Source organism: Cebus imitator, unplaced genomic scaffold, assembly GCF_001604975.1.
Source record: "Cebus imitator isolate Cc_AM_T3 unplaced genomic scaffold, Cebus_imitator-1.0 Scaffold338, whole genome shotgun sequence".
NCBI classification, from domain to species: domain Eukaryota; kingdom Metazoa; phylum Chordata; class Mammalia; order Primates; family Cebidae; genus Cebus; species Cebus imitator.
The window spans coordinates 1,955,683-1,968,556 of record NW_016107653.1 but is presented as its reverse complement, the minus strand read 5'-3'; the positions used below and the strand labels follow the sequence as shown (position 1 = coordinate 1,968,556).

Here is a 12,874-nt window from a genome sequence, read left to right as displayed (position 1 = left end):
TCTTGTTATCCAGGCTGGAGTGCAATGGCACAATCTCGGCTCACCGCAACCTGCGTCTCCTGGGTTCAGGCAATTCTCCTGCCTCAGCCTCCTGAGTAGCTGGGATTACAGGCACGCGTCACCATGCCCAGCTAATTTTTTGTATTTTTAGTAGAGACGGGGTTTCACCACGTTGACCAGGATGGTCTCGATCTCGACCTCGTGATCCACCCGCCTCGGCCTCCCAAAGTGCTGGAATTACAGGCTTGAGCCACCGTGCCCGGCCAGGGCAGTCTTAATTTACAGAAAAATTATGTAGAAAGTACAGTTCCCATACTCCCCCTTCAATCCTCAGTTTCCCTAGATTGTTAACATCTTGCTGGTGCATTTGCTGCAGTTGATGAGCCTGTCTTGCCAGGTTATTGGTAACGGAAGTCTGCAGTTCACTTTCACTCTTGGTGCCATGCCTATTGGGTTTTAACAAACATGCAAAACACCTCAGTGTGGTATGATGCAGAGCGCCTGCAGTGTCCTAGAACTTTCCACACCGCCCAGCACCCTCCCTCCCCATAGCCCTTGGTGGCCACTGGCCTGGTGTCTTCTCCATAGTTTTGCCTTTTCCAGAAGGTATATGCTTGGAGTCACCCATAGGATGTAGCCTTTTGGCCTCGTTTTTCCCGTTTGTGCACGTCGGCTGCCGTGGGCATTTCCCCAGGAAGTTCTTAACTGCTGTCCTTTGGTTTCCTTTGATGTCACTGCCCCCACCCCCCACCGCAAGTCTTCTCACAGGGCCTCTCATGAGTCTGTTGGCTGGCTGTTGGCTGTGCTGCAGTGCCCATAGTTGCAGCCCTCAGGGACTGCCTGCCTTTAGATGCACCTTTGTTCACAGGCCTCGCAGCTCACGTCCCAGCCGCTCACGTCCCAGCTGACGTCCTAGCCACCCGACTGCTTGTGAGGGCTCCTGATCCAGCTCCAGGAGGTGTCCAGAGTGACTTCTTGAATCTACAGTGGGGTCGTGAATGATGTGCACCTTAGCTGTCTGACAGGTTGTACTAAGCAGTGGCTGGTGTTTGATAATTTATGGATCCATCTGAGGTTTGAATCACTTAGGACACATTCTGGGTTCTGTTTGTTCATCTGAGCGAGGACAGGTCCCGTGCAGGGTCCCTACACCCGTCTCTCAAGCACAGCCCCTGGTGTGGTCCCTGTAGGCTCATTGCTCACTAAGGGAGCCCCAGGTCTATGTTTCTGTCTCCCAGGAGGACTGCCTGCCTGGTGCCTGATAAGTGTTCAGGAAGTGCCCTTGCAGGGAGCATGAGTGTCACTGTGTCTTCTGTGCTGTGTGTGGGCAGCGGACCCACCATGCAGTGGACACCTGACTGGGCAGGTGGGCGTGTGGGGGTGTGCGTTCTCTCCAGGATCAGATTGAAGCCCCCATGTTTCTGGTTCCCTCAGTCTGGCTCCATGTTTCTTACAGTCCCTTGTCCTGGTATTGGGTTCACAGAAGTCTCCCTCGTGCCTGGGGCTGGGAGGTTCTGGTGAGGCCTGAGCGCGGCACCCCACCTTCCTTCCTGATCGGAGGCAGAGCTTACATTTGGAGGCGCGACTCCAGCTCCCTGGGGTGCAGCCCTGCAGTCCTGCCCGTTTGAAGGTGGGCAGGTAACCCAAGCTTGCCAGCCACGTGACCGCATCCTTGACTCCTACCGCAGACATGCTTCTGGACCTCAGCGACCTGCTCCAGGTAGACAACCTCCGTCTTGCGTCTCTCCCCACCTGGGGCTGTGACCGGGGCACGCTGGGTGCCCCCACGCACTTCAGTGGCTGGTCTATGCTGCCTGCCCGGATGGGAAGTTTTGGTCTGTAGGATGAGGGACCCTTATGGCCTGGGGGTCACAGTCCGAGACTCGTGGGAGTGTGGGTCTCCATGGCAGGAGGGCAGCTGCTTGTGGTGGGCACGGGTGGGTGTTAGCTAGGCCTGGATGAACAGTGCACTTCTGCCCTACACAAAGGAGATTATTTTATTTTTAATTAAAATTGTGAGTAACCTAGTTAGGTATAGGAGATTATTTCTTTTGGGCTTGCATGCATGGAAAAAAAAATTTTTTTTTTTTTTTTTTGGAGACAGAATCTTGCTCTTGTCACCCAGGCTGGAGTGCAGTAGGCTGCCTCTGTCTCCCAGGCCCAAGTGATCCTTCCACCTCAGCCTCCCAAGTAGCTGGGACCACAGGCGCCCACCACTGTGCCTGGCTGTGTTGTATTTTTAGTGGAGATGGGGTCTTGCCATGTTGTCTAGGCTGGTCTTGAACTCCAGAGCTCAAGCAGTCCTCCCACCACGGCTCCTTAAGTGCTGAGATTACAGGCATGAACAACCACAGCTGGCATCTTGCATGCATTTTAAATTGCAGAAAAGTCTTACAGTCTCTTTGGAGACACTTCCTTTCTGGATAACACAGAAGGCATTTTCATTAGTTTCATCTCTCTTTCCACATGACTGAACAAAGTGACAGAGTGGAAAGACCAACCCCAAGGACCCCTGTGTAGATAAGACCCAGGGTGAGGACATTGAGGCTCTGCACTGTGTCTACAGGGACAGTGCTGGGGGCTGCACCACAGGTCCTCGGTGACCATGCTGTTGACTCAAAAAGAGAAATGTCACTGAAAACAGTCGTGACCATGGTGCAGAATTCATGTAGATTTCACTCCTTAAAGGGAGCTGTGTCCAGACCCAGGTGCCCACAGGGGTTCTGGGTACCCATTGGCTGTGCTGCCACCTCGGGTCCTCAGGGGCCTGGCGCCCTTGGCTACAGCCCACAGTTAGGCTTCTGCCCATATCAGGCGGCACCTGGGGTCCTTGTCCTCCCAGCTGTCTTTATAAATGGCACCTCAGAAGCTACTGCTGAAATATTTTGTGGTCAAGCTAAAAATACTCTTCTGGAATTGTGATAATCCAGCAAGTCCACGTTTCAGGTGCTCTGCGCTTGGTTCAGGGCAAACCACATAACCCTGTTTCCAGCCCCGTGACTCCCAGGGAGGATGAGCACGAGGCCAGGGCCAGGGCAGCTGCTCTGGAGGTAGTCAGGCTCCTGGGGACTCAGATAGTCCCATGGAGAGCTCATGGGGTCACTCTCTTGATCCTTGCCTTAGGGCACACCCACGTTGCTCACTGGCTTGAGCATACATCTCCTCAGGCACCCACCCACAAGGGAAGTCTGTAGGCAGAATCCACTTGTTGCCCTGGGAGAGAGATGGGGGGCAGCTGGCCATGCTCTACCCTGACCCCTGCCCTCAGGGAGCAGCCAGTTAGATTGTTAGTGGGAAGATTTCTGATAAATGGTCCTCATTCATGTTAGCAGCTCTGGAAAGAACCCCAGGTGTTTAGGCTGGGCACAGTGGCTCACACCAGCACTTTGGAAGGCCGAGGCTGGTGGATCACCTGAGGTCAGAAGTTTGAGACCAGAGTGGCCAACGTGGTGAAACCCTGTCTATACTAAAAATACCAAAAATTAGCCGGGTGTAGTGGTGGATGCCTATAATCCCAGCTGCTCAGGAAGCTGAGACAGGAGAATCACTTGAACCTGGGAGGCGGAGGTTGCAGTGGGCTAAGATCCAGCATTGCACTCCAGCCTGGGCAACAAGAGCGAAAACTGTCTCAAAAAACAAAACAAAAGAAAACTACATGTGTTCTACATGTATGGCTTTTTAAGTGTGAGTTTCTATGTAAAGGCCCTTTGGAGATTCCTCACTCTCAGCGTTCAGGTCTCATCGACCCCTGTGTCTCTGTGACACAAGTTTGGGAGTGCGGAGTTTGAGGTGGGCTGGCAGAGGCCAGCAGCAGGTCATGGTTTTGCTGTGGCAGGGTTGTGCACAGGGTCTGCACGCAGGCTGGAGTCCTTGTTTTGCTGAGGACAAGCAATGGTACTTCCATCACTGCCAGCCCTCTGGGTTGCCCCTCCTGGTCTGGGCCTCACCTCCGCTGCCCTGGCAGGGAAAAGAGCGATGGCAGGTGGATATGGACCTGAGGTGGGAACAGTGCAGGGGGCGGGGGAGTCACTGAGGAACACAGATCTCAATCCCAGCAAGGGGGCTGAGGCCAGGCCCCCTGGGCCCATCGGAGCCCAGGCTGGAGATGTAGCTGGCAGGAGCACATGTGAGCAGGAAGTTGTGTTGTGGGTGCACGATTCTGAATGAAATGCAGGTGCACAGTGTGAATTACCCCCTGGGAGGGACCCTGCAGCCAGGTTTTCTTCTAAACAGATGTCATCATTGGCGAGACGGCAGCAGGCTCTAAAGCAGCGGCCTAGAGGAAGAAGGCAGGGCCCTGGGAGCCCCAGCAGCCGAGGGAGGACGGCCAGGTTTGCGGGTGTGGGGTGGCTGCTCCACAGGCCATCGGAGTCTTTCAAGATTGAATAAGAGATGCATTTTAAGAGAAAAAAAGTGAACATCTCCTTAAATACCAATGCTGTTTGTGGTTGTGATCTCTCTTTCTCAGGTGAATGTGTACGTGCTGGGAAAGACGTTTCTTCTCTTGGCAAGAGAGCTCTGCATCAATGCGCCGGCCATAGGTAGGCATCTGGGTAAGATGGGGTGTCCAGCAGTCTGCTGTAGGGACCAGCGTGACAAATTATCTTTTGAGCAGTAGAGGGAAACCCTAAGTACGGGATCCCTGAAGGTAAGAAATGTCTCCTAAAGCTGCTAGGAGCTGAGGCTCGTTCTGTTGTCCAGGCTGGAGTGCAGTCGCACAATCATAGCTCACTGTAGCCTCAAACTCCTGGCCTCAAGCGATCGTCCTGTCTTGGCCTCCCAAAGCACTGGGATTACAGGCATGAGCTACCACACCTGGCCTGGGGCTTTCTTTCTGCTGCAAAACCAGAAGGCCCATCGTCAGTGCCTGTCAGGTGCGCAGGAGGGAAACAAGTGCTGTGTGCTGGGAGCATCTTGCGTGGACAGGGTTTAAGGAACACACCTGGCACCAGGTGCCTCTGGACAGACAGGGACAGTGGGACAGCTCCTGGACGTGCTTTCCAGCCACAGCCCTCTTTTGTGGTTTTTCTGCCGCTTTTGTTCTGTGTTGAGTGCCCAGTGTGTGCGAGTTTATGGAGCTCCTGTATGCCTTTCTCGACATGTGTTACATGTAAGTCCTGTCTTCCTTCGAGGCAGCAGCAGTGTTCACGTGTGCAGAATCTGACCAAGGGGAAAAGTCTAGAAGGAAAGGATCTGAACAGCATTCACCACCTGATGGTTCCAACTGACCTTTTCTTTCTTTACCAAGTGGATGACTGGTTTCCACGGCCCGCTTAGAGCCCTTTCTTTCTTTACGTGTCTGAATCTAGGAGTGTATGTCCTTGTGGAAGAGAAGCAAGTGGGGCTGGGTGACCAACAGGACTGAGCAGCGTGAGCTGCAGCAGCAGAGAGGCACTCAGCCTAGGCTCTACACTCCGCCCATGCTCTCTCCAAGGTGCTAAGGGGGGTCATCCCTCCTTTCAGGGACCAAACAGGTTTTCCAGAAAGCAGCTGCCTACCGGGGCATGCAGAGTGGGAGGACAGCGGCAAGGGGTGGGAGAGCCTGCTCCACCCCAGTCCACGCCTGCAGCAAGCCGTCCCACAGTAGTGTCCCAGATAGTGACACTGTCCCCAGGGGTCTGGAATGCTGGGCCCAGCAGAATGCTCCCCCTGACAGCCCATTCATAGGGTGGGACTCTGAGGTGCTAGTGATGCATTAGGGCATACAACCAGGCACCTTTTGTTTCCCATGGTGGCCCACAAGCACCAGCGACCCAGGGGGATGGATGGGCTTCGGTGGGGCAAACTTTGCTTCTGACCATATAGCATGTTCAGCATGAAAGGTTTTCTCCTAGGGATGGGTAGGAGCTGTTCTATTGCATGAGAAAGAACACCACACTGTACAACTCCCATACTCACTACTGACACATGGTTGTTATTTTAGACAACCTTTATTACACAAGTCCACTATTTTAGGTGACTTTGCCAATTTTAGATTTAAAGGGAAGGTCTCAAGTTAAGCTTGGAACCACTTAGAATCCAAGAGGGTGGCAGGAACATCCAGCCCCTCAAAGCAGATGGCATGGGATCTTGGGGCCTGTCTTGTGCCCTAAATCTTCCTCCACCTGAGACATGCACCCCGGCACACCAGAGGTGCCTGAGACCCCAATACCCCAGCTCTGGCTGTGTGGAAAAAGGCATCTATTTCCCAGAATCAAGGTTCAGCTGGCTACATACCAAAAACAAAGACTCCCAGGCTCTGGCTGTGTGGAAAGGCGTCTACTTCCAGAATCAAGCTGCAGCTGACTACATGCAGAGACACAAGGTGAAGTGCGGCTTGCATGGTGTCCGGCAGCAGTTAGCATGTGACGGTTCCACTACTCACTCTCTGACCTGCTGCAGCCTCCCTGGGCTCCTCAGGCATAGAAGATGAGCTCAGGGATCTGCCCACCCTGGACCCCTGTCCCGTTGGTGCTGTCCGAGGAGCACTGGAACTGGAAGGCCACCTTTCCACACTGCACTTCCGTCATCCCCTCCTGCCCAAAGTAGCTGAGCTCGCTGCCGTCCAGGACGGCACTGGCCGTGTAGAAGGTGTCTTGTTCAACCTGGACTGGGTGTTCAAACCAGACTGGGAAAGTGTTACTGGATCCGTCCGACATGAACTTGGTCAGGTTCTGAGCCAGAACCACTCCAAGCCGCTTGAGCTCAATCTTCACACTGTACTCAGCCTTCCCAGAGCTGGACCCATACAGGCCCAGCCCTGCAATAAATACTCTTCTGTCCACTGCGAACTGGATGCTGTCACAGCGCCCACGGTACCGCCACTGGTTGCTGCGGTAGGCAGAAGACTGGAAACGATGGCACCTCTGCGGGGCCAGGCCCTTCCTCTTGGTCAGGGGGAAGTCCAGGCGGGGCTTGTTGGTGGCGGTGTACCACAGGAAGATGCTGTGGGTCTCCTCCAGAGTCAGGATGTCTGACTGGGCAGCGCCATTGGCAAACTCCTCTAGGGTCATCGTTGGAATTCGTACCAGATAGAGGGCTCGCCCCAAAACATGCCTCTTGTTTCGTGGGGTGACTGGCAGCCCCTGCCTCTTGCACTCTGCTTCGGCCCAGTTCAGGACGGCCTCGAAGACCACCGCCTCCTTGGTGTTGAGGGCCTCGCGAGTGATGATGATCTCCAGCGTCTGCCGGTCTATCTCGCAGAAGCCTTCGGACCGCAGGGCCATCTCGGCTTGTGCGTCAATGACCTCCCAGCAGCGCTGCGTCAGCTCAGGCTCCTCAAACAGCCGGCTCTGGGACAGCAGGACGCAGGCGTTCTTGGCTTCCAGACTTGTCTCCAGAAAGTTGACGCAGGCTTTTGCCAATGCTGGGACAATGTACTTCTTAGCAGCGTACAGCGTGGCCAACACTGTGTCGGCTTCCAGATCGATCTCATCACTGTACATGTACCTAGGCAAGGCAGGGCCTGGGTCAGGGGCTGGCTCCTGAGCATCCACTGCGGGGCTGGGAGTGGGTAAGGAGCCCATCAGCTCCTGCAGGGTCCCCCTCAGAAGCCACGGGAGGCTGCCTAGAACGACCCATCCGTCATTCCCCAGCACAGAGTGGACTTACTTTAACAGGATCAGAAAGGCTGCAGGCTCCACGTCTGGAATGTGAATTTCAGATTTGACTTCCGCCAGGTCCCCGTAGAACATGGCATAGAAGACTGAGCTGCCAACAGCCAGGACGTACTGGGAGGAAAAAGCGCCGCCGTGAGCCTGGCTGTCCCGCAGGCTGCAAAGCAGCCACACGGCGGGCGGGGCACGCGTTCCGAGAGGGGCCGCCGCTACCTACCTTGTGGGCGGGCACCGTCCTGGTCGCCCCCGGGGGCCCCACGACGAAGTGCACGTCGGCCATGAGCTCGTTGTTGAACATGAGCGCGTTCCTGCAAAGGTAGAGGCATGGGCTGGGGGCGCGCGCGCGGAGCGCGCGGGGACCGCGGGGGGCGGGCTCACCTCTCGCGCAGCGTGGGGCGGCAGCACCGCCAGCCGGGGCTCTCCGGGTGGTTGTTGCCAAGTGTGGGCGGCGCGGGCGCGGGCGGCGGCGGCGCGGGCGCGGGGGCGCTGGGCGGGCTGCGCGGCCCGGCCTTCCTGCCCGTGGTGGCGCCCGCGTTGCTGTTGGCGAGGTCCGCGGCCGTCGTGCCGGCGGGGGTGTAGAGCTCCGCCGCCATCTTCGCGGGCGGGGCGGCGGGGGCGGCCTCGGCGCCTGTGGACGCCGCGCCCCGCGCCCTCGCGCCGCGCCGGGACCTCGGGAGCGGCTCTGCAAGCAAAAGCAGGGAGGTCAGGCACTGAGCGACGCGGCCGTGCAGGCAGGCCAGGGGCAGCAGCATGGGCGGCGGCGCTGCGACCCGCAGGACTGCCACCCGCGCCCCTGCCACACCCCCGCCCCTGCGACCCTGCCCGAGCCCAGCCTAGCGCAGCCCGGCCAGGCCCGGCCGCAGGGGGCGCCGTCCGGCCCGCCCGAGCTCGTACCCGCCGCGGCGCCGGCGCGTCAGGCTGCGTCACGGCGCGTCACGCTGCGTCAGGGCCGTGCCTCGGGCGACGACGCTGCCGCGCGGTCCCGCCTCCAAGCCCCGCCGCCTCGAAACCGCTAACGCTTCTGTCCCGCAAACGGCGCGAGCCGCGCGCTGTGTACAGGCCGCCGCGGAAGGCGGCTCCCGGCGCTGGCAGGCTGCCCGCGCGCTGTCAGCCCCGCGGTGCCGTGCCCCGGAGCTTGCGCCCGCCGGTTCTTCAGCTCGCGGTGCTTTAGGAACGCAGGTGGACCTACCTGTCCGTGGCTTTGGCCATTTGCCTTCTGGAGTCTGTGCCTCTGGCCACGGCCTGTCGTATGGTCGGTGGGCGTCCTCGTTCGTACAGACGCCTCGCGATTTTGCCCATTGCGGACGCCAGCAGCAAACGCTCGCAGACAGCGTGGTCCATCCAGGCCTGCTGCTATTTTCCTCAAGAAAACGGGCACAGAGAGGTTGGTCGCGTGCTGAAGGTCGCACAGCTTGCGGGAGGGCAAGTCAGGATCTGGCCCCGGGGCGCGCCCCGCCTCCGTGGTTCTGCCTGTGGATCACAGTCGCAGCTCGCTCCCTGTGTGGCCTCTGGGCTCGCAGGCTGGGGCTAAACCTGGGAGGTGCTTGGCACTGGCTTTGCGGATGAGACCAAACTTCAGAGGCGGTGTCATCTGGCCCGGCCGCGCAGCTGGTGCACGCCGAGCTCACGTGCAGACGAAGCTCTAGAGGCCTGGCTGTCAGGAGGGTTCCTTCCTGAAGACACACACGCAACCTCCTGGACCTCAGGATTCAGACTTAAAACTTCCGTATACAGGAAACCCCACAGGATGCAGCCAGCAGCTCGGGTCAGTGGGCGCACCCATCGCCCTGGTCCTGGGCTAAACAGTGAACAGGAACTCTGTGGCTCGGCGGTGGTTTCAGTTGTAGTAAATGATCCCTGGGAGAATCCCCTTCAGAAGATATTTGGTGCATTTTCAACAAAGGACTCTTCAGGATAGATGAGCGACTATAAGTCAGGAAGGAAAAAGGTTGACAACCCAGTTTAAAAAAAAAAAAACTGGTAAAGGACATGTACAGACACTATGCAGTGGCCCAAAGTGCACACGTCATCAGTTCTCCAGGGAATGGGGCACCGGGCCCCTAGGCTGCTGAGCTTGAGACTTGTAATGCCAGTGTTGGTGGAACGAGGAGCCGCTGGACATCACCTGCTGCAGTTGGGAGTTTGTAACTCGGCACAACTAAGCCGTTTGGAAAGCTGCAGCTGCACGAGGGCCCAGAAGGTCCCAAGAGAAAGTGTGTAGATGCACCTGCCAAGGACACACCCGCAGAGGCCACAGCTGCGATTTCTTAGTGTGGGACCTCACTGGCAAAGACAGGTTGGCTGCTGTGGTTTCCATCCCAGCCATCTGTCTCCATAGAAAAAGGTAACAGCATAAGCAATTTCCAGGAGAAATACATGTGGCCGGAGTGGAGATAGTCCACATGTCCATCAGCAACAGAAAGGATCAACAGGTTGTGGTGGATCCATAATGCAGTGAGAAGGAATAACTTACAGCTACATGCAAGACCTGGGTGACGGCTGTCTCAGAGGGGGTGCCAGGATGGAACTGCTGAGCCCTCAGAGGGAGTCAATGTCTTGATCTGCGTAGTGGTGTGGGGTGTGTGAATAATAATTCTCATCCTTAGAAAAAAGCCATCCTTTGCACTTTGATTTTTAAATATATTACAGTGTTGGCTGGGTGTGGTGGCTCATGCCTGTAATTCCGCACTTTGGGAGGCCGAGGTGTGCGGATCACCTGAGATCAGGAGTTCGAGACCAGTCTGGCCAACGTGGTGAAACCCCACCTCTACTAAAAATACAAAAATTAGCTGGGCGTGGTAGGTGCCTGTAATCCCAGCTACTAGGGAGGCCAGGGCGGGAGAATGGTTTGACCCAGGGAGGTGGAGGTTCAGCCTGGGTGACAGAGTGAGATGCCATTGGCCAGGCTGGTTTTGAACGTCTGGCCTCAAGTAATCTACCTGCCTAGGCTTCCCATAGTGCTGGGATTACAGGTGTGAGCCACTGCACCCAGCCTATCGTTTTCTTCTTTGTTTTTGGTATAAAATAGTGTCATGTAGTTTTGATTTGCATGTTCCTGGTAAATACTAATGATGAGCATTTTCTTGTGCTTGTTGGCCATTTGCATATCATGTTTGGACAAACGTCTGTTCAAGTGCTTTTTTTTTTTTTCTTTTTTGAGACAGAGTCTCGCTCTGTTGCCCAGGCTGGAGTGCAGTGGTTACGGGTCACTGCAACCTCTGCTGTCCAGGTTCAAGCGATTCTCGTGCCTGAGCCACTCTTAAGAGCTGGGATTACAAAAGCGTGATTTGCCCGTTTTCTAATTGGTTTTGTTCCTGAGTTGTAGGAGTTTTTTGTTGTTGTTATAAGATGGGGTTTCACCATGATGACCAGACTGGTCTTGAACTCGTGACCTCAGGCGATCCACCCACCTCGGCCTCCCAAAGTGCTAGGATTACAGGTGTGAGCCACCGCACCCGGCTCGAGTTTTTTGTATTTTCAGGATAACCCCCTATGAGATAGATGGCTTGCACATATTCTCTCCCATTCCGTAGGAGATCTTTTCTGTTAAGGGATTCTTTTGCTGTGCAGAAACGTTTTAGTTTGAGGGCATCCGTTTGTCTATTTTTACTTTGGTTGCCCTTGCTCTTAGTGTCATGTTTGAGAAATCATTGCCAAGATCAGTGTCACAGAGTTTTTCCCTATGTTTTCTTCTAAGGGTTTTATAGTTTGGAGTCTGCATTCGGGTCTTTGATGGGTTTTGAGTTAGTTTTTGTGTGTGATGTGAGGGTGTCTTTATTCCTTTGCGTGTGGATATCCAGTTTGCCCAGCGCTGCTTACCGAAGAACCAGCCTGTCCCCCTCTTGTGTTCTTGTCACTCTCGTTGAATGTCCCCTGCCCGTCCATATCATTTCTGGTCCTGTTCTGCTGGTCTGTGGGTCTCTCTTTATGTCAGCACCATACTAGCTGTTAGGCTTTTTAGTTGTTTTCTTGATAGTGGTAATTTCTTTCTTTCTTTTTTTAATTAGTCCCTTTGCCTACTTTAAATAATTTCGTTAATTTTTAGTTTTCTGTTATTTGACATAGTTCATTATTTTCATTGCTTCCTTAATTTTTTTTTTTTTTTCAGATGGAGTTTCGCTCTGTTGCCCAGGCTGGAGTGCAGTGGCACGGTAACCTCTGCCTCCCAGGTTCAAGCGATTCTCCTGTCTCAGCCTCCCAAGTAGTTGGAATGACAGGCTCATGCCGCCATGCCAGGCTGAATTTTTGCATTTTTTGGTGAGATGGGGTTTCACCGTGTTGCCCAGGCAGGTCTCTAACTCCTGAGTTCAGGCAGTCCACCCGCCTCGGCCTCCCAAAGTGCTGGGACTACAGGCGTGGGCCACCATGCCTGGCCCATTCATTGCTTCCCTAATTGTACAAAGCACTTAATAAAAGTTACCTGAAGCATTGTACTTTAATTTCCAATAGTGTTTGGAGGTCAGGGGACTGTTTGTTTTTGCTTATTTTTAGTTTTTTTGCATGTAGGGTCAAAGGGCATGTCATATGTGCTGTTACCTGGAGTATATTGAAGGTTTCTTGGTTCTGGTCATTTTCCTAACTGTCCCACAGACACTGGGAAAGCATGGTGACCCCATGGGGGCTTCGGAACATGCTTGTCAGGTTGAGCCTGTGGTGATGTGTCTGAGTCTTCCCTTAGACTTCGTTTCCTAATCAGTCTGTCACATTGGAGAGAACCGTGTTGAAGTCTCCCATTTGTGGTTTTGAAGGTTGTTTCCGGTGCTTTTCCTTCACTGAACTCTCTCTGTGTCACTGTGCGCCTGCAGAGTCGAGGCTGCTTACAGTTGTCTCCTTTCCATCGTGAAATGCTCATGCCTGTCTGTGCTGTTCTGCCGCTCCACGTTGGCCCACAGCGCCGCCGCTGCCCGGTGCCACCCACACCACCCTAGTCATTGACATATTTGTCTTGAAGAAACACTTTTTGTCTTGTTTGTTTTTTTGTTTTGAGACAAGGTCTTAGTCACCCAGGCTAGAGTGCAGTGGCACAGTCATGGCTCACTGCAGCCTCGACCTCCTCGACTCAAGAAATCCTCCCTCCTCAGCCTCCCAAGTAGCTGAGACGACAAGTATACATCACTACATTAGGCTAAATTTTTCATTTTTTGTAAAGATGGGGGTCTCACTGTATTGCTTAGGCTGGTCTCAAGCTCCTGGGCTCAAGTGATCCTCCTGCTTTGGCTTCTCAAAGTTCTGGGACTCACCAGTGTGAGCCATTGCATCTGGCCCCAGATTGATTGATT

General features: G+C 54.8%; 2 protein-coding genes across 6 annotated transcripts in view; one reads left to right on the top strand and one right to left on the bottom strand.

Annotated features, from left to right (window-relative positions):
• Positions 1-12,874, top strand: part of BRF1 (BRF1 RNA polymerase III transcription initiation factor subunit) — a 65,887-nt gene that overhangs the window by 29,528 nt on the left and 23,485 nt on the right. The window contains exons 4-5 of one of the 5 annotated variants that reach the window (XM_017505434.2): positions 1,689-1,720; positions 4,469-4,541. The exons of 1 other annotated variant lie outside the window; for it this stretch is intronic. In XM_017505434.2, coding sequence (XP_017360923.1) covers positions 1,689-1,720; positions 4,469-4,541 — 105 coding nt within the window. Of the gene's footprint in view, positions 1-1,688; positions 1,721-4,468; positions 4,542-7,822; positions 7,912-9,048; positions 9,940-9,970; positions 10,174-12,874 lie in introns of those variants that run through there. 3 more of the 5 variants (XM_017505440.2, XM_017505437.2, XM_017505438.2) reach the window with 3 other exon arrangements.
• Positions 5,915-8,482, bottom strand: BTBD6 (BTB domain containing 6). Its single transcript, XM_017505441.1, has 4 exons — positions 7,974-8,482; positions 7,813-7,903; positions 7,591-7,709; positions 5,915-7,428 (listed from the first exon to the last, which is right to left on the bottom strand). The coding sequence occupies exons 1-4, from the start codon at positions 8,345-8,347 to the stop codon at positions 6,396-6,398; spliced, it is 1,617 nt and encodes a 538-aa protein (XP_017360930.1). The 5' UTR covers positions 8,348-8,482; the 3' UTR covers positions 5,915-6,395.

What these genes read in the sequence shown, in the direction of transcription:
- BTBD6 (XM_017505441.1), bottom strand. Translation starts at nt 8,347, where the DNA reads ATGCTGCTGCCCCTGGCCTGCCTGCACGGCCGCGTCGCTCAGTGCCTG. An exon ending in CGCCCCACGCTGCGCGAGAG is followed by an intron (nt 7,904 to 7,973) that starts GTGAGCCCGCCC and finishes CTACCTTTGCAG; the next exon opens with GAACGCGCTCATGTTCAACA. An exon ending in GGACGGTGCCCGCCCACAAG is followed by an intron (nt 7,710 to 7,812) that starts GTAGGTAGCGGC and finishes TTTTCCTCCCAG; the next exon opens with TACGTCCTGGCTGTTGGCAG.